The sequence below is a fragment of the Chionomys nivalis genome, chromosome 11 (genome assembly GCF_950005125.1).
Source record: "Chionomys nivalis chromosome 11, mChiNiv1.1, whole genome shotgun sequence".
NCBI lineage: Eukaryota > Metazoa > Chordata > Mammalia > Rodentia > Cricetidae > Chionomys > Chionomys nivalis.
The window spans coordinates 82,779,801-82,800,837 of NC_080096.1; the positions used below are offsets into that span (position 1 = coordinate 82,779,801).

At 43.6% G+C, this 21,037-nt stretch overlaps 1 protein-coding gene across 2 annotated transcripts in view; it reads right to left on the reverse strand.

The window, feature by feature from the left end:
• Positions 1-7,092: 7,092 nt before the first annotated feature.
• Kiaa1958 (KIAA1958 ortholog) overlaps positions 7,093-21,037 on the reverse strand; it is a 183,065-nt gene continuing 169,120 nt past the window's right edge. For both annotated transcript variants that reach the window (XM_057783836.1, XM_057783837.1), the window contains one exon: positions 7,093-14,967. In XM_057783836.1, the coding sequence (XP_057639819.1) occupies positions 14,161-14,967 (807 nt within the window). In that variant the 3' untranslated portion in view covers positions 7,093-14,160. The remainder of the gene's footprint in view (positions 14,968-21,037) is intronic.

The window sequence follows — 21,037 nt, forward strand, 5'->3', positions numbered from 1 at the left end:
GTTAACTCCGGTCATTTTTTTTTTAGTAGTAGATTTTGTGTGTTTCCCTTTTTTGAGATGTGCTGGTAAAGGGTTTCTAGATGTCTGAGTTACTGTGGTCATTGTTGGACTCCTTGATTAGTGATTTTCCTTCTATTACTTTCTGTAAGGCTGGATTTGTGGCTACGTATTGTTTAAATTTGTTTTTATCCTGGAAAATTTTGTTTTCTCCATTTATAGTGAACGAAAGCTTGGCTGGGTATAGTAGTCTGGGCTTGCATCCATGGTCTCTTAGTTTCTGCAGTACATCTATCCAGGACCTTCTGGCTATCATGGTTTCCATAGAGAAGTCAGGTGTAAGTCTGATAGGTTTACCTTTATAAGTAACTTGGCCTTTTTCCTTTGCTGCTCTTAGTATTCTTTCTTTATTCTGTATGCTTTGTGTTTTGATTATTATATGGCGAGAGGAAGTTTTTTTTTGATCCAGCCTATTCGGTGTTCTGTATGCTTCTTGAACCTTCATAGGTATATCTTTCTTTAGGTTGGGAAAGTTTTCTTCTATAATTTTATTAAATATATTTTCTGGACCGTTGAGCTGCGCTTCTTCTCCTTCTTCTATTCCTATTATTCTTATGTTTGGTCTTTTTATTGTGTCCCATATTTCCTGAATGTTTTGTGATGAGAATTTGTTGGCCTTGCTGTTTTCTTTGATCAGCGTGTTTATTTTCTCTATGGTATCTTCAGAATCTGAGATTCTTTCTTCTATCTCTTGTATTCTGTTGGTTATGCTTGTTTCTGTAGTCTCTATTCGTTTACCTAGATTTTCCCTGTCCAGCTGGCCTTCTGTTTGTGTTTTCTTCTTTGCCTCCATTTCAGTTTTTAAGTCTTGAACTGTTTCCATTATTTGTTTGATTGTTTTTCCTTGGTTTCCTAGGGTATCATTCACTGATTTACTCAATTCTTCAAACTTTCTGTTATACTTCTCATCCATTTCTATAAGGGCATTTTTTACATGCTGTTTAAGGGCGTCAATCACTTTCATAAAGTCAATTTTATCTACTTCTTCATGATTAAGGTGTTCATGTCCTCCTGTTGTGAGGTCGCTGGGTTCTGGTGGTTTCATATAGTTTTTCAGATTGTTGGGTGAATTCTTGCATTGGTGCCTGCCCATCTCTTTCTCCGAATGCTCCCCTATGGATCTTCTTTTACCGGATCAGGTCTCCTTGCCTACTGATGTACTTTCCCAGTGATGGCACCCTGCAGTGATAGCTCTCCTGGTGCTCCAGTGATGTCTCTCCTGGTACCAATATCAGATCTCCGTGCCCAAAGACGGCTCTCCTGGTACCCAGATTAGTTCTCCCACTGATGGCTCTCCTGGTGCCAAGATCAGATCTCCGTGCAGGTTGGGTAGTTCGTAAACAAAGGCCTTACCTTGCTTGGTGCAGGCAGGCCAGTGAACCAAAGGAAGTCTCGCCTGCCTACTTGCCCTGAGGATTTGCCCCCAGCGCCAGACAGACTGAGCTGGATGGTGTTATGTGCCCAAAGAGGAAAGGGGGCAGAAGGAAGAAGGGTTCTGGATGCAAGCTGGGTGGGACAAGAAGAGAGAGGCAGTATGCAGGGTGCAGAGCCCCTGCAGGGAACCCAGGGAGTATAGGGTGGGGGATGAGGAACTTCAGAGTTCCCTGTCCAGGGCTGCTTCCGCTGCCGCCAGTCAGGTCACAAACTCACCCAGCTGCTGTCTCTCCTGGTGCCTAGATCAGATCTCCATGCAGGTTGGGTAGTTTGTAAACAAAGGCCTTACCTTGCTTGATATAGGCAGGCTGGAGAGACAAAGGAAGTCTCGTCTGTCTACTTGCCCTGAGGATTTGCCCCCAGCCCCAGACAGACTGAGCTGGATGGTGTTATGTGCCCAAAGAGGAAAGGGGGCAGAAGGAAGAAGGGTTCTGGATGCAAGCTGGGTGGGACAAGAAGAGAGAGGCAGTATGCAGGGTGCAGAGCCCCTGCAGGGAACCCAGGGAGTATAGGGTGGGGGATGAGGAACTTCAGAGTTCCCTGTCCAGGGCTGCTTCCGCCGCTGCCAGTCAGGTCACAAACTCACCCAGCTGCTGTCTCTCCTGGTGCCTAGATCAGATCTCCGTGCAGGTTGGGTAGTTTGTAAACAAAGGCCCTACCTTGCTTGATGCAGGCAGGCTGGAGAGACAAAGGAAGTCTCGTCTGCCTACTTGCCCTGAGGATTTGCCCCCAGCGCCAGAAAGACTGAGCTGGATGGTGTTATGTGCCCAAAGAGGAAAGGGGGCAGAAGGAAGAAGGGTTCTGGACGCAAGCTGGGTGGGACAAGAAGAGAGAGGCAGTATGCAGGGTGCAGAGCCCCTGCAGGGAACCCAGGGAGTATACGGTGGGGGATGAGGAACTTCAGAATTCCCTGTCCAGGGCTGCTTCCGCCGCTGCCAGTCAGGTCACAAACTCACCCAGCTGCTGTCTCTCCTGGTGCCTAGATCAGATCTCCATGCAGGTTGGGTAGTTTGTAAACAAAGGCCTTACCTTGCTTGATATAGGCAGGCTGGAGAGACAAAGGAAGTCTCGTCTGTCTACTTGCCCTGAGGATTTGCCCCCAGCCCCAGACAGACTGAGCTGGATGGTGTTATGTGCCCAAAGAGGAAAGGGGGCAGAAGGAAGAAGGGTTCTGGATGCAAGCTGGGTGGGACAAGAAGAGAGAGGCAGTATGCAGGGTGCAGAGCCCCTGCAGGGAACCCAGGGAGTATAGGGTGGGGGATGAGGAACTTCAGAGTTCCCTGTCCAGGGCTGCTTCCGCCGCTGCCAGTCAGGTCACAAACTCACCCAGCTGCTGTCTCTCCTGGTGCCTAGATCAGATCTCCGTGCAGGTTGGGTAGTTTGTAAACAAAGGCCCTACCTTGCTTGATGCAGGCAGGCTGGAGAGACAAAGGAAGTCTCGCCTGCCTACTTGCCCTGAGGATTTGCCCCCAGCGCCAGACAGACTGAGCTGGATGGTGTTATGTGCCCAAAGAGCAAAAAGATTTATTTTTATATGAATATTTTGCCTGCATGCATGTATATGTACACCACATGCTATCTGGTGCCATGGGTCCCCTGGAACTGGAGTTAACAACTGTGAACTGCCATGTGGGTGCTGGGAATTGAATCTGAATCCTCTAGAGGAGCAGCCAATGCTCCTAACCACTGGGCCATCTCTCCAGTCCCAAAGAAAAGTAGTTAATTGGGGCTGGCTTACAGGTTCAGTTTGGTCCATTAACATGGTGGGAAGCATGGCAGCGCACAGGCAAACATGGCACTGGAGGGTAGCTGAGAGCCCTACGTCTGATCTGCAGGCAGCAGGAAGAGACAGTGACATGGGGCCCAGTTTGGGCATCTGAAACTCAAAGCCCTCCCCCAGGGACACACTTCCTAATCTTTGGAAATAGTGCCACTCCCTGGTGACCAAGTATCCAATCTATGAGCTTATAGGGGCCATTTTCATTCAAACCACCACAAGCATTTTGAGAGAGAAAGGAGGGGAAGCACATCAATATATTGCCCACAGTGTGCTACCGTGCCACTGGAGGGAATGCATATGGGTTATACTTAATATAGAATACTGCATTTGTGTAGCAAAAGGACATAGTAACCACAGCTAAGATAATATTTTTATCTAGATAGTTGCTGCATACTAGGCATTGTCCCATGGATTATATATAGCTAGCTAGCTAGCCTATATATAATATATATAACATATCTTAATTCTCACAACCCTGCAAGGTGTGTGGTGTTACTCTCATTTTAAAGATGAAAAAACTGGAGCCGGAGAAGTGACTCTGGTTAAAAGCACTTGCTACTCTTGTAGAGGACCCAGGTTTAATACCCAGCACCCACAAAGTAAATCACAACTATACAATTGTCTGGAACTCTAGTTCTAGGGGATTAATGCCTTCTTCTGATTGTAAACAGCGCTAGAACTCATGTAGTACACATACCTACACACATGCAGGCAAGTTATATGTATAACTAAATCTTTAAAATTTTTAAATAAATTTGTTGAAGTATAGAAAGGCCTTGCTCGGGATTATAGAGCTAGAAGCAGAATTGAAATCTGAACCTGAGTAGCAAACAGAAATTAATCAGGATGCTTTCTTTTTATTTAAGATATTTACTTTTTACTTTAATATAAATTCAAGATTTATTTATCTGGTTTTTTATTTGAGGCAGGGTCTCTGCAGCTCTTGCTGACCTGGAACTTGTGGTCTTGAACTCACTGAGCTCTGCCTACTTGGACTTCCCAAGTACTGAGATTAAAGGCAGGGGTACACTAAATTCAAGTTTTTTTTTTTTTGTTTTTTTTTTGGTTTTTCGAGACAGGGTTTTTGGAGCCTGTCCTGGAACTAGCTCTTGTAGACCAGGCTGGTCTCGAACTCACAGAGATCCGCCTGCCTCTGCCTCCCAAGCGCTGGGATTAAAGGCATGCGCCACCACCTCCCAGCCTTAAATTCAAGTTTTAAAACAAGGAAACAATGTAAATATAAAACATCAAATAAATAGTAGAGTAAGCCAACTTGTCATAAGGAAAGTTGTGAAGTGGCGTCTAATGTCGGACACTTGGGGACTGCATGCAGGTTGGCAGTTGCATCGAGGAAAGGGACGAGGAAGTGATCTTTGCAAGGCTGCCCAGGAACTGAGGATACAGCACAAAGGGAAATGGAAACCCAAGGAACAGACAGGCATAACAAAGCACAAGCACAGCATTTCCATTAACTATCAAAAGTGCATTTGTTATTGGTACATTAGATTCTCTACTGCTGCAATAGAAAATTGACTTGGTTCTTTAAATTTGGCCAAACTCTTAAAGATGATTACCACAGCTAAGCATGTTAGAAACGTGCTAAATTGCTTCCTTGATTGCATGCTGAGCATTTTAGCAGCTGAGTACACTGTAAATACTCCAGCAGGAAATTTTGTTTCTCATCTTTATTTCTTTCGGATCCCATGACAAATATTAGGATCTTGTTTATTGTTGAAATGCATCTTGTTTAATGTCTTTCTCATCTGTCCCTGGCGTCTTACCAGCAAAATTGGTAGTGAAAATGCCCCAAGGAGAGAAAGGAATCAGACAGAATCCAAAGGATAAGAAGGAGAAAAACGAGAAGTGTATTGGAGAAGGAAAATGGGGCTATACATCTGAAGGGAGCCCACATTCTGGTCAGGAGATGCTCTGGGCACTAGAAGAAAGTAAGGACCCTAGGTGGGCATGGGTGGGCAGCAAAAGCCCAGGACTGGAATGCGTGTGCCCTGGTCCTCATATCTGGTTTGTGCTCTCAGGGCGGGCATCTCCTTTACAGCAGCACTTCGGCCGTGTGCATTCATTGGCCCTCTTGCTTCATCTTGCCCATCTGCAGGGGACACAGGCATGAATGTGACACACATCTGTGTATCATAAACATACCTGTTTTAGGGCTACTCAATAACCCACAAATCTACATTAAATGAACACGGTTGGAGGGTACAAATAGGGTCATCCACAGGAACAGCTTTCTTTGCTGGATGTTTTTATCACAATGTCATTAACAACACCATCCCCATGTCCCTGCAGGCCCCTCCTTTCAGCTGAGGATACTCACCTCTGAGGCTGTACCATCTCTAGAACAGCCTTTTAGTCTTCCGTGTTTGTTTACAACTGTTCTTGTTTATTTCATCTTACAACTCCCCAGTCACACTCCATCACTGAGGGAAGCAAGGGAGGGAACTCATGGCAGGAAATGAGATGGCAATCAAAGCAGAAGCTGCGGAACAGGTTTCAGGTATCACTCTCATGGGAGACTGTGCTGGCTAGTTTTGTGTCAACTTGACACAAGCTAGAGTCATTTGGGAAAAGGGACCCTCAGCTGAGAAAATGCTCCCCCAAGATGGACCTGTGGGCAAGCCTGTGCTGCATTTTCTTGACTGATGATTGATGTTGGAGGCCCAGTTCACTGGATGGTGCTACCTCTGGGTTGCTGGTCCTGTGTACTATAAAAAGCAGCCTGAGCAAGCCATGCAAGCCAGTAAGCAGTGTTCCGTCATAGCCCCTACTCCACGTTGCTGCCTATAGTGGCTATTCTTGGTTGTCAACTTGACTACATCTGGAATGAACTACAATCCAGAAATGGAGGGCACACCTGTGAGAGGTTTTTTTACTTGGTTTGAAGCAGGTAAATCCACCTCTAGTCTGGACCTTTGAGGCAGAAAGACATAGGTCTTTAATCCAGATCTTGACACCCTTTGAATCTGGATCGCACCCGCTGGCAGCCTATATGAGGACAATGGAAGAAGAAAGGTTTTCATTCAGTTCTTTGCCTGCTTGCCCTCACCTTGGCAGCACATCCATTCCTTCACTGGCGTTGGAGACTACTTTTGGGGATTCCAGCATCCACAGAAGACCAGTGGAGACACTTAGCCTTGTGGGATCAAGCAATCTAGATTTTTCAACTTTCCGTTCACAGCCAGCCATTGTTGGATTAGTCTGTAAGTCATTCCAATGAATTCCTTTGATATGTAGAGATTTAGTCCATAAGTTCACTGAATCGTCCTTCATAATATATAACTCTCAGATGAAAATAAACTCTTTTCCCCCAAATTGCTTTTACCAGAGCAACATGACATTTACCACAGCCAAAAGAAACCTAAGATACCCAAATCTATTCTGCTGGAAACATTTTTTAAGTTTTATTTCTTAGTTGAGCTGTTGTAATGTGGAGAGCAATAGATTTCCCTTGGAAGTTCTGAGGATTAAATGTCTCCAAAGTAACAAAACCGGAAAAGCTAAAAATATTAATTAAACATTAACTTAAGACATGAACACAGTGGCCAGTATACGACTGTGAGGCCTCTCCATGGGACTCAGTCTGCAAATTGTTAAGAATATTAGAGAAGGAGGCAGTGTGACAGATACTTCCACAAGAGCTCAGGCGCATCAGCCGTGGGCAAGGAACCATGCCTAATGTGGTAGCATCGCAAACCACACCACAGGAATAGGGTCGGATGTGAAAACACTGCACACCATGTTGAAATAACTAGGTTACTAAGAAAACAGACATAAACACTTTTTATTTTTTTACAATCTGGGTTAAACATTAAAGCTGCATATACATGAATAAGATCAACACCTTAAAACAAATAACCCCCAAACACTGCAAATTGTTAACAGACTCTGTTGACCATTAACTAGAGGGTTGGATTGCATGAGTAAGAAAACCCCTTCCAATCCTGACATGGACAGAAAACGTTTGCAAAGCCTTCCAGCTCACAGGCTCCCGTGTGCACATGTGTGTTCCCAGGTGTGGCTACCAGGGAAGAAAAGGCTGGAAAGGGTACAATAAAATCAGTCATTAGTAAATGAACACCGGCCATAAAGTCCTTTCTAGTGTGTTTAAAAACACCTAGGAGAATAAAAACATTGCAAATGCATTTTTGTTACAAAACAACAAAAAACTGTCATATAGAAAACACTAAAATTTTAAGTAAAGACAAATTACTTGTCTAAGTGGTAAAGTCAAACAGACTTGTCAATCACAGTTAAACAAGAGAACCCTGGGGAGTTTATACCAGGTTTCCATCCAGAAGAAGCTCTGTCTGTCCTTCTGGGGATAGTTTTTGTTCTATTTCAGAATGAAAAACTAAACAAGCACAAAACAATCCGTAAACTCCTGTATTGCTAATTTAAAGTCAACATCAGGGTTCACTGGCCAGACAGCTAGGAGTGCACTGCTACAGGAGCTGAGCCAGGAGGCCGACAGCACTCCATTCCTTTCTTCAAGCGTATCCAGGGCAAGCACGTGACACACAAGCGTATCCAGGGCAAGCACGTGAAACAACAGAACCCAGTTTCAGTGCCAGCACTGGTATTGTGGGTTCTAGAAGTAATTTGTTTTCGCTGTTTTTATTCTCTTACTGTGCTTTCCGCCCTGCCACCAAGCTGGGTATCAGAACTAGGGCCCGGCTGGGCATGGTGGCACATGCATTCAACTCGAGCAATGAAGGAGGCAGGCATGGGGAATTTTTATGAGGCCCGACTGGTCTACATAATGAATTCCAGGCCACCCAAGGCTACATAGTGAGACCCTGAATCAAACATCAAACAACAACAAGCAAACAAAAAAACTACAGAATAAACAACAAAACAGAACAAAGAAACCAAAGCTAGGTTAAAGTGCTCTGCCACTGAGCTACGCCCGCAAGTTCACAATACTTGAACTCTGACAGATGTCTGCAATGTCGAGTTCTTTAGAAATGCGCCACTGCCTTGGCCAGCTTCCTGCAGTTAAAACCCAACTTTTATTATTGTTGTACTCCAGAATACACCATTTTTCCTGATCCAGCTTTTTTTTTTTAAAGGTATGTGTGCTCTGTCTGCATGTATGCCAGAAAAGGCCGTCAGATCCAATTATAGATGGTTGTCAGCCACCATGTTGTTGCTGAGAATCGAACGCAGGACCTCTGGAAGAGCAGCTAGTGCTCTTAACCTCTGAGCCATCTCTCCAGCCCCCAAGTCTTTGTTTTCTTTTTCTTTCTTTCCTTCCTTTTCTCTCTTTTTCTTTTTGGTGGTTCGAGACAGGGTTTCTCTATGTAATAGTTCTGACTGTCTTGGAACTCACTCTGTAGACCAGGCTGGCCTTAAACTCAGATGCCCGCCTCTGCCTCCAGAGTGCTGGGTTAAAGGTGTTCACCACTGCTTGGCAAATCCAGCTTTTTAAAGGTTTATTTTGCAGTTGTTTGTGTGCATGTGGAGGCCAGAAGAAGGCATTGGTCCCCTGGAACTGGAGTCACAGAGCTGTAAGCTGCCAGGTGGGTTTTGGGAATTGAACCCGGGTCCTCTGCAAGAGCAGCCAGTGCTCTTAACCACTGGGCAATCTCTCCATATATTGATTCTGTAATTGTCTAATTTTGTACCTGTCGTTACTAACTTTGGGACAGTGAAGCAGTACACGTGATGCAGTGAACAGGCACAGCCCTGGCGCTGTGACTCAGTACAGAACAAGTGGCCACTTAGAAGCAATGGGCTCTACGGCAATGTTTTAATTGTTGGAAAAGTCTAAAATAATTTAGATTTCATTTGTAGGAGTTGTATCTGAGTTTTCCAATTGCCATGAATTATTTCAGTAATAAAATTGAATAAAAACAGTACTATGGCACTATATTTACTTTTAAGTACATGTTGTATTAACTTAGCACATTCAAGAGCGGACTCTTGGGTTTTTCGGTGCATAGCTTCTAGCTTTATTGTCTATTTCAAAGCACCCACTCCTTTCCTCTAGTGGATAATGACCCAATGATTATTATTTCAGAGACACTGAAATTATAGATCCATTTAGTCTAAATGATGTGTTGTATGTTGTGGGGTATGTGGTATTTTCTTGGAATTTATCATAACTAAAATATTTTAGATATTAAAATATAAAATTCCAAAGATATAATCTTTCTCTTTAAAATTCCCTACTGTTTCCCAGCACCTGGTGCTATAGAGGAGCTGAAGTCAGCCACCCTTCTCTTCTTACAGACAGCTTGCTGCTTTCTGATCAGATGTCTAAAGATTCCGATCCAGAAGGGGTAGTTACACATTTTTTTATTTGTGTGTGTACGTGAGTGTGTGAAGCTGGATCACACTGAGTCTTTTTAAGCTTTATGATCACTGACACTCATCTGTTCAGGAAAGATCTTGTTTCTCAGTAGTCTTTCAATTAAAGGCAAACTCAAGCTGCTGTTTCCATATTCAATTATCTTCATTAAAAACTTTTTAAACAGGAAAAGCTCTCCTGTCCCTCACATAATTGGCATTTTTAAGGTTTGATTCTTCCAATATAATTTTCAATCTAGCACTGTTCCAGTCGCCTTGAATTGACTCATTCACATGGAAAAAGTACAACAAAGATCTTTACTTAGGAACAATGTTTAAACACAGAAGATTAAAAAATTTTTTTAGAAGTCAATTACTTAAACTGTCCACAAACTTGAAATTTCCACTATGTTCTGTTCACAGCTGCCAGCTCCCAGACAAGTACAGTGGTAACTCAGACTAAAGTGGAGCTCACCTAGGACAAGCCAGCCAGTCTCTGGGAGGTCCTACTATGTGCATTCATCTATGCCTAAACTGGCTCCAAGTTCACCTTTTTTTTTTTTAAAGCAACCAGTGTCTCATAAAAGCAATAAAGTGATGAATACTTGGTAACGATGATCTTTAACCATTTTGTTCATTTAAATGGCAACAACATGGTTACTGTAGCTTAAACTAACAATAGCATTCTGTTGTCTAGAGATAACAAAATAACTTTAGAAGTTCTGAAACTTGAAATTTAAAGAAGCATCTCCTGAGAAGACATGCTAGTGCACTGAGCGGTATTAGAGCAGCAGTGTGTCTTGCTCATGGCCGGGAGCCAGTCCACTGAGGACACTGAGGAGCTCACACACCGCTGCCAGCAGAGCTGCCCAAGTCAGTGGCGAAAGAACGGCCCCGGATCTGTCAAGACATTAATTTCTACATAAATACCCTCTTGTTCAGAGCCTCTTCATGGCTGTGTCTATGAACATGCTGAAATGCTTGATACTTTTAATAAGACTAAATTAATTCCGTCATTTATGGGTCTGAGCTGACTAATCACTGGGCCACGTGACCAAAGAGACCATTTCTTTCACAGTTTTGGCTAGATACAATATTTCTGCTTTAAAACACAGAAAACAATGGAGAAACTTTCCATAAAGCCTCTGGAGACTCTCAGTCTTCCTTTTTCTTGTTTTTTACTTGTGTCTGAGGTATCAGGCTTGGTTGTGCTAGAGGTAGACTTCATAGGTTTGGCTGTGTTCACTTGGCCAGATTATCATGTTTGGTTTCCTCTTCAAGTTTAAAAACGTAAGGAAGAGAATCTCCACAATGGAGGAAATGAGTGATACCAGTTACTAAAAGTTGTAACAACAACAACAACAACAACAAAAATCCGTTGCTTGCCTAAGATACAGCAGTATGTTAAACTCTTCATGTCCAACTGGATCTCCCAAACCAGGATGACAAGCTGGCAAGCCATTCCCCAGAGAGAGGCCCGTGGGTGCTGGGGAGGTAGCACCTACATCTCCTTTTATGTATTGTCTAAGTGGAAGGTGTTTTACCGCATGCATGCCTGTGCGCTGTGTTTGTACCTGGTGCTCATGGGGGCCAAAAGAGCGTGTCTGATCTCCAGGGACTGAAGTTTACGGAGTCCAGGTCCTCTAGAAGAGCAGCCAGTCCTCTTAATGGCTGACCCATCTCTGGCCCTTTAATTACGTTTTTCAGGACAGAATCTCACTCTGTAGCCCAGGATGGCTATGATAGCCTAGGCTGGCCCAGAACTCATGGCAATCCTCTTACCTTTGTCTTGTGAGTGTTGGAATTACAGGTGTGAGTCACCATGCCTACCTTAGCTTCTTTTACAGCAATACAAAAACATGATCTCCTTCAAAGATTCCAGGGGTCCTTTCAGAACCGAGATGGCAACTTCCCTTATGCAGGGCCCAGAGGCAACTTGCATTGGGGTGTGCTAGCTAAATAATTTATTTCATTAGTGCTGGGAACAGAACCCAAGCCCTCGCATATGCTAGGCAAGCATCCTGCCACTGAGCTACGACCCCGGCTCAAACTGAAATTCTGGGTTAACACCCCAACTCTGGTGCAGAGAGACCCAAAGGTAAGTGGGGAAAGTGCTTGTAACTTGCCCTATCCCTTCTGGAATTCTCCTTTCTTTTGCTTAAGCCAAAAGCAGATTATGTGTCCTGTGGAGATGGCACAGAATTGACTGGAAAGAGAAGCTCTTTATTTGAACCTCAGCCACAAGCTCTTGGCCCTCCTTCGGAGAGTGGCTATCTGGGAAGACAGCTATTCTGTCAGCCAGTGGGCTCACCCCACTTTACCACACATTGATTTAAAGTGTGTTTCACATAGCCATATCTGCACAAATACACAATAAAGTTGTGCATGGCATGTGGGAGCCCTTGATGTAAGTGTATTCTTCCTCACTCCCACAACTCAAGGAGGCAAAACTCAAGAATTCCCATGTTGTCAAGTGTAACTGAAGATCTGACCCTTGAGTTTTTAGTATAACTGTTCACCTGAGAATCCGGAGAACTTACAATGCATCAAATAGGTGGAAGGCAGTGAGTTGAAGCAGAAATGCTTATTCAAATGCTCAACAGTCTCATTTGACAGGGGTATTGACGACATATGGTCAGTTATTGCTACTGTTGGGAATGTTAAACTTGGAAAGAACCCAGCACACCTAATGACAACATTTTGAATCTATCTAAAATAAAAATGGTGTTCGTAATTAAGATGCAGACTCTGCAACTTGGCCATACAAGTCATGTCTCCATCTTATATGCTGAACCGAAAAGATAACTGTTTGCTTCCCACAAACAAAATAACTTTTGGGTGTTTAGCAAACTAAAGAAGACTGACCTAACATTTTGTGACCATCTCTGCTTCTCTATTCCTGAGACAGGGTTTCTCTGTGTAACCCTGGCTGTCCTGGAACTCGCTTTGTAGACCAGGCTGGCCTTACAGAGATCTGCCTCCTTCTGCCTCCCAAGTGCTGGGATTAAAGGCGTGTGCTACCACACCTGGTTTGTCTATCTCTTCAAAACCCTAAAATCACGATTGGAAGCCACTACAGACTAATACACAGGGTCAAGTCAAACACTGAATATTAATTGCGTGTTATTTACACAAAGAAGGGGCCACGAAAACTCATCACTACCCAGGGAGGTAACCTAGTGAACAGAACTCTAAGCATGGACTCACTAGAAAGAGAACAACATGAATCCTTAAGGCAGCATCGGTTGAGTCTTCTCTGGTAAAGTGTCACGTATTTCAATGACTAACGAGTGACTTTAAAACAACTACTTTAAATAAATATTAAAACAGTGCTTTGAAAAAGAAATGACTAATTTAAGGACTTGTGCAGTATGAATCTGCACTGGGATTTTAATTTGGGATGCAAAAGCATACATAAGAACATAATGGCACAAATGATAGCAGTCTTCCCTTGAATGGAAAGTACGGTAGCAGCTACTCCTATTAATCAGTACTCTTTGGGTTCCTTTTTAAAAACTTGTATTCAGAGTAGCTAATAGAAAATTCTGCTGTTTAAACAGCACATGGTCAGGTTGAGTTTTATTAATGTGAAATGATTTGACAATGTATGACTAACCTACGCATGCTCTGACTCGGTCACCATGTCTTTAGTGCTGGCTTGCTTACCTGGTAAGCTGCCTAAATCTGTGTTCAAAGCACTGTGCCATCCTACAGATCTCCAGAGTCTTTAGTAGATGCTGTGGGGGAATCTGTTTTCTTTGTGGCTTACTTTGTTGATTTTCCTAGGAAAGCATGAGCTAGCCTTACATGTGCAGGGACTCTTGCCAACAGAACAACCGCATGATGTGAAAAACAGATTAACACACAACAAAGTTCTCACGGTGTGGAGAACTCAGACAGGTGCAGGCACTTCTGCTTCAGGTTTTCCTATCCGGGTCACAAGTGGCTTTCTAGAAACCCTCATGGTGCAGACTACTGAGTCCACTGCATGTGGTGTCTCAGAACCACCTTTTCAGAGTACTGATTTTCGTTTTACCAAATTGTCTTTATCAACAGCACAGTGGAAATGTTTCTTTTATCTCAGTGAATAGGTCTGCCGCCCTGGCAGAGCGTTCACCGAGAAAACATAAAGAGTGTAAGTGTAGCTTTTCTCTTAATAGATCTGTCTCCCTCGCTCTAGGTCCTTATGTGAAAGAAACTCAACAGTGTACATATTCTATACCATTCTAAAGCTACCAGGCTACTGGGATTTTTTTTTTTTAAAGTAAGTACTTAAAACATTTTTTTTCCCCAAGAAAACCCGTGTTAAAAAGGCACTAGATAAAATGAATTTCTTCACTCTTGTATATAATAATTATACATTGTGTTAGATTCCAAGATTTAACAAGGTGTCACACATTTAGATAAAACATTATTCAGTCATCTACTTTTATGAAAAACTGAATTTCAAGACTGAGGAATGGCCTGCTGCAGTTATGGAGGCCAGCTGCATCATGGAGTGAAGACAGCTTCTGTCTCCTCAGGACCTGCTTGCTGATGACGCTGGCCATGACCACCTGAGGGAAGCCCCGGCCGTGGAGGTCTCACTGGCAGCAGCTGTGGGAGCTAAGTCGCCTGGAGACCTGGGTGAACGAGACGAAGGTGAAGTTTTCACAGTTGTCCAGCTTGACCTTTCTGGCTAAATTTGGGACAATTCCCCGCAGGGACCGCAGCCCCATCCTCTGCTCCTCGTACCACACACTGCCCATGTCTGTGGCCTCCTTCCTGGCTGTCAGATAGAAGGGAGACCTGGCCTCCATTTGGGTAGGTGGCCGGTGCATGTACATGTACTTGTAGAGGAGGCAGTAAGGGCACTGTCTGTGTCCCCTGGAGTGCTCATGGTAGATTTTCCCATGACACACTCTAGCAGAAGCACTTCGGCTCTCTCGCTTAACACTGTCTGTCCGGGCAAAGTAGGGCTGGTTTTGTGGGTCTTTGAGCAACTCGATGTCACCATACATCAGGTCTGCGTGCTCCTGCAGCGTCCGCATATTCAGATACTGGCTGTTGAACTTGACCACTGTGGACAGGAGAGTAATGGGGCTGTCATCCCCTAGACACCCTGCCTGCCACATCTCCTCCTCATCAGAAAGGGAGAAGTAGACGATATTGCGAGAACGGGCACCCGACATCCCTGCCTTGCTCAGAACCCACAGCTTCTCCTTGAGTTTCTTGGTGGAAGAACTGAAGGTGCTGCTGGTGATGGAAAAGCCCACACCTGCATTCTTCAGGATGCGGTCCAGGCCACGGCGAATGGCGTGAAGTGAGGTAGCCAGGAAGTCTGAGCCATCGCTCTTCTTGACAGTGACATAAAAGTTCTCAAGCAGCTCATTCAACTTCACTGCAGGGATCTCAAATGAGACAAACACTGAGGTTATACACTTGAGGACACTCAGACAGCTAACCCCTCCTTCCCCAGTCCTCACTAGGGGTTGTGCTAGGGAGAGAACAGTTTCCTGACCTCTAGAGGATTGAACCTTTCACACGATGTAGGAGAAAAGCAGTGACTTTCAAACTGGATGATCTAGGTTTCATAGTTGGTTTCCTCTAATTTCTTTAAAACTCAGCATTTCATGATCTGCAAAACAGGGCATACTGGTAGCCACCTTCTCATAGCCCATAAGTAAGGCTTACAGGAGATACGGACCGTGAGTTTCCAGGAGTATGTCAGCAGCAGTGAGCACACAGCCCCTTACAGATTTGTCTACAGATGCCTACCGATTGCTACTATGACTGGCCTTCGTAATGTTGGCTAGTCCTTTCTGGATGGTCCTTTCTTCTTTTTGATTGCAAATCACTTCTTCTCCTTTAATGAAGCTCAGTCACCCTTTCTAAGGGACTCCATAGCTTAACCATGGAATTAGTCCAGCATTAATGTCCTCAATACCTGCCCATACTGTTTGGTACCTATTCCTGAGCAGGGACTCTGAGGGGGAGAACCAACACATCCAACTTATGTAAAAAGTTAATGGTCTGTGATTTTTCAATTAATAAACACTAGATTTTCAATATCAGTCTTATGAGTTTGGCTTATAAGAAATCTTTGCAGGCAAATGGATGAAGCTAGGAAACATCGTATTGAGTGAGGTAACCCAGACACAGAAAAACAATTATGTGCACCCACTCATAAGTGGTTTTTAGACATAAAGCAAAGAAAACCAGCCTATAAATCACAATCCCAGAGAACCTAGACAATAATGAGGACCCTAAGAGAGACATACATGGATCAATCTACATGGGAAGTAGAAAAGACAAAATCTCCTGAGTAAATTGGGAGCGTGGAGAGGATTGAAGGAGAGGGGAACAGAGAAAAATGAATAGCTCAATAAAATCAATAAAAATAATAAAAAAAGAAATCTTTGTGGTCAAGATGAAGATATAAGGAGCAGGAAGCCTTGAGTCAGGCCACAATACACACGATTCCAGTAGAAATGCTCGAGTGGAAACCATGCAGCCAACACTCACTGTGCTAACAGCCAGGAGTCAAAGAGAAAATAAAAGAAGAGCCATATATTAAAAACGAGCCAATTAGGGGCTGGGGAGATGAAGTCAGTAGGTTAAGCCCTTGCTGCTCTTGCAGAGAAGAAGAGTTCAGTTTCTGGGACAGATGTCAGTCAGGGACTCACACCTCTAACTCCAGCTCCAGGGCAGCGAATGCTGTCTGCTGGCCTTCCTGGTCACTCACATGTCCATACATACACATAAATAAAAAAGAAATTTTTAAAAAAATGATATCCTTGAAGAGTCTGATTTAAAAACAAAAATTGACTAAACTATGATTTATAAAACTATATCTCATTAAATATACTCCAATAACATAAACTAGAATGATTTGTTAGAAAATTTTATTCTTAGTAAGCAAATGTATATACCCCAAAAGCTAGAGAAGTAATTCATAAATAGTAAAATGAGCCAATACAAACAAAAATGAAAACTAATGAAGGAAGAAGGGGAAAACTGGAGAAGGCGGGAAACATCAGCCTCTGAGAAAACATACCAAGATGATGAAGTCCCGTCAGGTCTGAGAGGAAGGAAAAGGCAGAGAAGTGGACTAAGGCAAACGAGAGTGAAGACCATGGAAGAGTACCGCATGCTTTATGTACATTAATATGAAAATCTATATATATGGATTTTATTTTGAAGTTTTTGTTTAGTGTGCATGCACGTGTGTGTGTGTGCAGGGGTTCATGAATGCATATGTGCACATGCGCCCTGCTGGTATGTGGGCATGTGAGCCACTACAGGCGTGTGGTTTCACTCTATCTACTGTGGTGCTGGGAATAAATTAAACGCCTCCTCCATGCTGGGCAAGTGTTTGACCAATGACTTACCAATTCTTCTGGATTTAAACAGTTTAACAATATGGAAGAAAGCCATCAAGGCTCTTCATTCTTATCTGACTCACATCTATATAGTGTGACATATAAAGTAACCTTACACAAGGCAACTTTCATGCTGCATAAGATGTATTCAGATTAGTAAGATGTCAAGAAAGCAATGGCTGGGCTGGGGAGATGGCTCAGCAGATGGAAGTGCTCCTCACACCAGCCTGACGACCTGGTTCAAGTCAGAACTCATGTATGTGGCAGCACGGATCTGTAAAGCTAGCACCCTTAGAGTGAGATGCAGGCAGAGGCAGAAGAACTGACTGGGGTACTTAGCCAACAGAACAATAAAGAGACCCTGCCAAAAAAAAAAAAAAAAAAAAGGCAGAAGCCAAAACCTGACTTTCACAGTTGCTCTTTAACCATCACAGGTACATCATGGCACATGTCTGTGCTCACATACACAGAGACAATCACAGTAAGCAAATACTGAAGAGACAATGGTTCTGATGTGCACAAGTTCCAGGTAAGGTGGTACCTTATACGACAAGAACTGCCAGACTCTGACATCATAGTCAAGACGACAGGGCAGTCACCCTGCATCGCCAGTGGGGTTACGACAGCATAAGGGTGACCCAATGTCAGTAAGTATTTTATGCATGGCCATTGACATGACAGGGAGGAGAATACAAGTCTGACAAATATCGAAAAATTATTTTAAAGATGTGGCATCTACTTTAAAATTTTCAGAACTGAATTGAAACTGATATTGCAAGAAATAAATCCACTTAATAAAAATAAAAGTATTCTACAGGCAAGAACTGTAAAAATATACCTACAATGAAAACTAGGTTCTTCCCTAGAAAGTGAGGAGGAGGATAGCATACTGAATTTAAAAAATAAAAAAGGAAGAAAGGAAGGAGCATAAAAGGAGAAAATATCTGCACACAGACTCTAGACTGGCAGCCTGGGACAGAACCAGGCTCTCTGAATGAGGGCGACAGCTATGTGGCCTGATCTGTTGGGGCAGGGGTGTGAAGGGGGAGGTGGTGGAAACAAGGGAAGGGGAGGGAGGGACTTGGTATGTGAAATGAAAAAGAAGTTTTTAAAATAAAAAGGACAAAATATCATTTTTTGATAACCTGTTAGTGAAAAAGATTAGGGTAGTTATGTATAAATCATAAGACTAGCTTTCTTATTTATCAACAAAAATGTTAAAAAAAGCTGGGCGGTGGTGGCACACCTTTATTCTCAGCACTCCGGAGGTAGAGGCAGGGGGATCTCTGAGTTCAAGACCAGCCTGGTCTACAGAGTGAGTTCCAAGATAGCAAGGGATACCCAGGGAAACTCTGTCTAGAAAAACAAACAAACAAAGCTAAAACAATTATTTGGCATTTCTTTGGTTGTAGGGGGAAAAAAAAATCAAACCTGAGCAAACCTAGATCTTTTTTTTTTTTTTTTGGTTTTGTTTTGTTTCTTGTTATTTTGTTTTTGGGTTTTTCAAGACAGGGTTTGTCTGTAGCTTTGGAGCCTGTCCTGGAACTTGCTCTGTAGACCAGGCTGGCTTCGAACTCACAGATATTCACCTGTCTCTGTTTCTCAAGTGCTGAGATTAAAGGTGTGTGCCACCACCACTGGGCTGCAAACCGAGATTTTAAAGAGGGATTCAGAATTAGGGACTCTAATGCATTAGATAGTCTCTTCCCAGCATGGGAAATTAAAACCACATGAAATTCCAGGATGACTAGAATTAAGAAAAAGAACAGAAATGATAACAAATGGTAGTTGGGATGTTAGGAAATTAGAGTGCTCATACACCTTGATGGTGACAGGCTGTCAGCCCCCCAGATCTAAGTCATATGCCCAACAGGACTGATAGCATTTGCCTATACTAAATCTATATAGATATAGAGGTTTTTTTTTTGTTTTGTTTTGTTTTTCTGTGGCATTTTTCATAATGGTCAAACTGAGGGGAAACCATTAGTAGGTAAGTGGATAAACAAAATGAGGATGTGTGTGTGTGTATGTGTGTGTGTGTGTGTGTGTGTGTGTACACATACATACACTATATGGAATTTTCTTCAGCAATAAAAAGGAATGGGCCTTGAAATACTATGTCAAACAAAGCTCACTTATTCCACTTCTACACACACAAAAGGACAAGTAACCCAGAGCTAAAGGACAGAGAATCCTGCTAATGTGAAGAAAGTAAATTCATAGAGGCAGATGGCAGGGTAGTAGTTACCAGGGCCAGGGGCAAAGAGGAAATTGGGAACTATAGTTTTTGATGAGTACACAGTTTCTATTCGGATGTATGAAAGAATTCTGGGAATAAATAATGGTGATGGTTTGCAGAATGCTGTGACTACAGTAAACATTACTGAGTTGTATACTTAAAAACTGACCATCGTGGTCAGTATGTCCACGGGTGCATGTATCTCTAGTGAGTCATCAACAGCTATGTAATTGGAGTTAATGCCAGCTAAACAGGAGAGAAATGAACCCAATCAACTGCCCATGGCTGCTGAGGGCATGGACCCTAGAGGAGAGCCTACTTCTGCCACTTTCCAGAATGATTTCTACTGCACTGTAAATGTTTATTCTCACAGCCACAGTGAAGCAAGTGTGTCTCTTACCAACAAAGCTTCTCTTTGCAGTAATTGAAGATCACAGAAATCTACAAATAGTCAACATCTGAGAACTGGCTATGGAGTCCCCAATTCCAGGAACACATCTGTTAATCAGCTTCTACCTTCTAGACTCAGGGAGCATCATGGGAGGAGAGGAGAGAGTCTCAGAGCTGGAGGGCCATGATGTTTGTTGTGAGTCTGTCTTCTAACCATGTACCCAGGAAATCTCAACTCCATGGTCACCCAAACAAGACCTGCACAGTGAGACCAGCTGACATGCCCATGTAGATGGTGGAAATCCTACAAGGTCCCATGACGAGATGCTGAGCTACAGGCTAATGGCTGCTGAGCTGTGTGTCTGTCTGTGTGGCTAAGTCACTGACTTGACACCTTTATCAGCACTTAAGCTGTCATTATCTAACCGGGCAGAACCTGGCTGGTGCTGGAGGCCCAGCCTGAACAAATGCAGCTCTTTTGCCTTCATCTGAGACACGGCTGCACTAGAAAGCACCAGTGATGGCTACCCTCTATTCTCCATTGTATTAAGAGACTCCAGGGCACTAACGCCATTTCTAGAGAGGACTTTATAGGCAGCAGGAATCATGGGCTGGTGTCCTGGACTGAATGCAAAGCGGGGAAGGAGGGCCGGGGGTGTAGCTCATGGGTCCGTTGCTTGCCTAGCATGCAGAAGCCCCAGGTTCTATCACAGTGCCACACAAACCTGAAGTGGCAGCACATGCCTGTGATGCCAGCACTCAGGAGGTGAAGGCAGGAGGCTCGAAAATAGAAAACAAAAGGGGGAGTGGGGCTTCTTCTCGGCTCTCTGACTTGCTCATATGAAAACAAGACAACTCACCCCAGCAGACATTCATTCCCCACCATGGCAGGGCTTCAGCTCAAACTGAATAAACTGCTTCCACCATCGAGTGGCTTCTTGTGAGGTATTCTGTTACGGCAATCAGAAACATAACAGAAAAGGGTCATGGGACCCAGGTGATGGGGTGACTGAGTTCAGGAAGGGCAGAGACAGAACTTGAGCTTATTCTGTGAGACCACTGAGAAAGGTTCCAAATACACCCCCAGAAGAGGCATTTTAGGCTGAGGAAGCACACAGAAAAGGCTTAGAAGTGTGGAGTGGTCTTGTGGTTTCTGGGAAGGTCACCAATGCTACTGGCAAGCAGAGATAAAGGCAAGATGAGGCTACATAAACGGGAGTATGCCAGCTACCTTCCACTGGATAAGAAACAACCTAAAGCTTAGTGGGAACGGCCAAATTGTTTATGCGTCAGCATCTGGATAAACTTGATGCATATTCACGCTGTGTTCTCTCCTAGGGTAACCCGTGGATACAGTCATTTGGATATCAGGGACACAGTTCGCTCATATCTGTACATTTACCTGGGCTTCCTCACATGGAATTTACGTTGTCAAAACATGGCACATGGGTAGCTTTAAGTCCAGCGCCG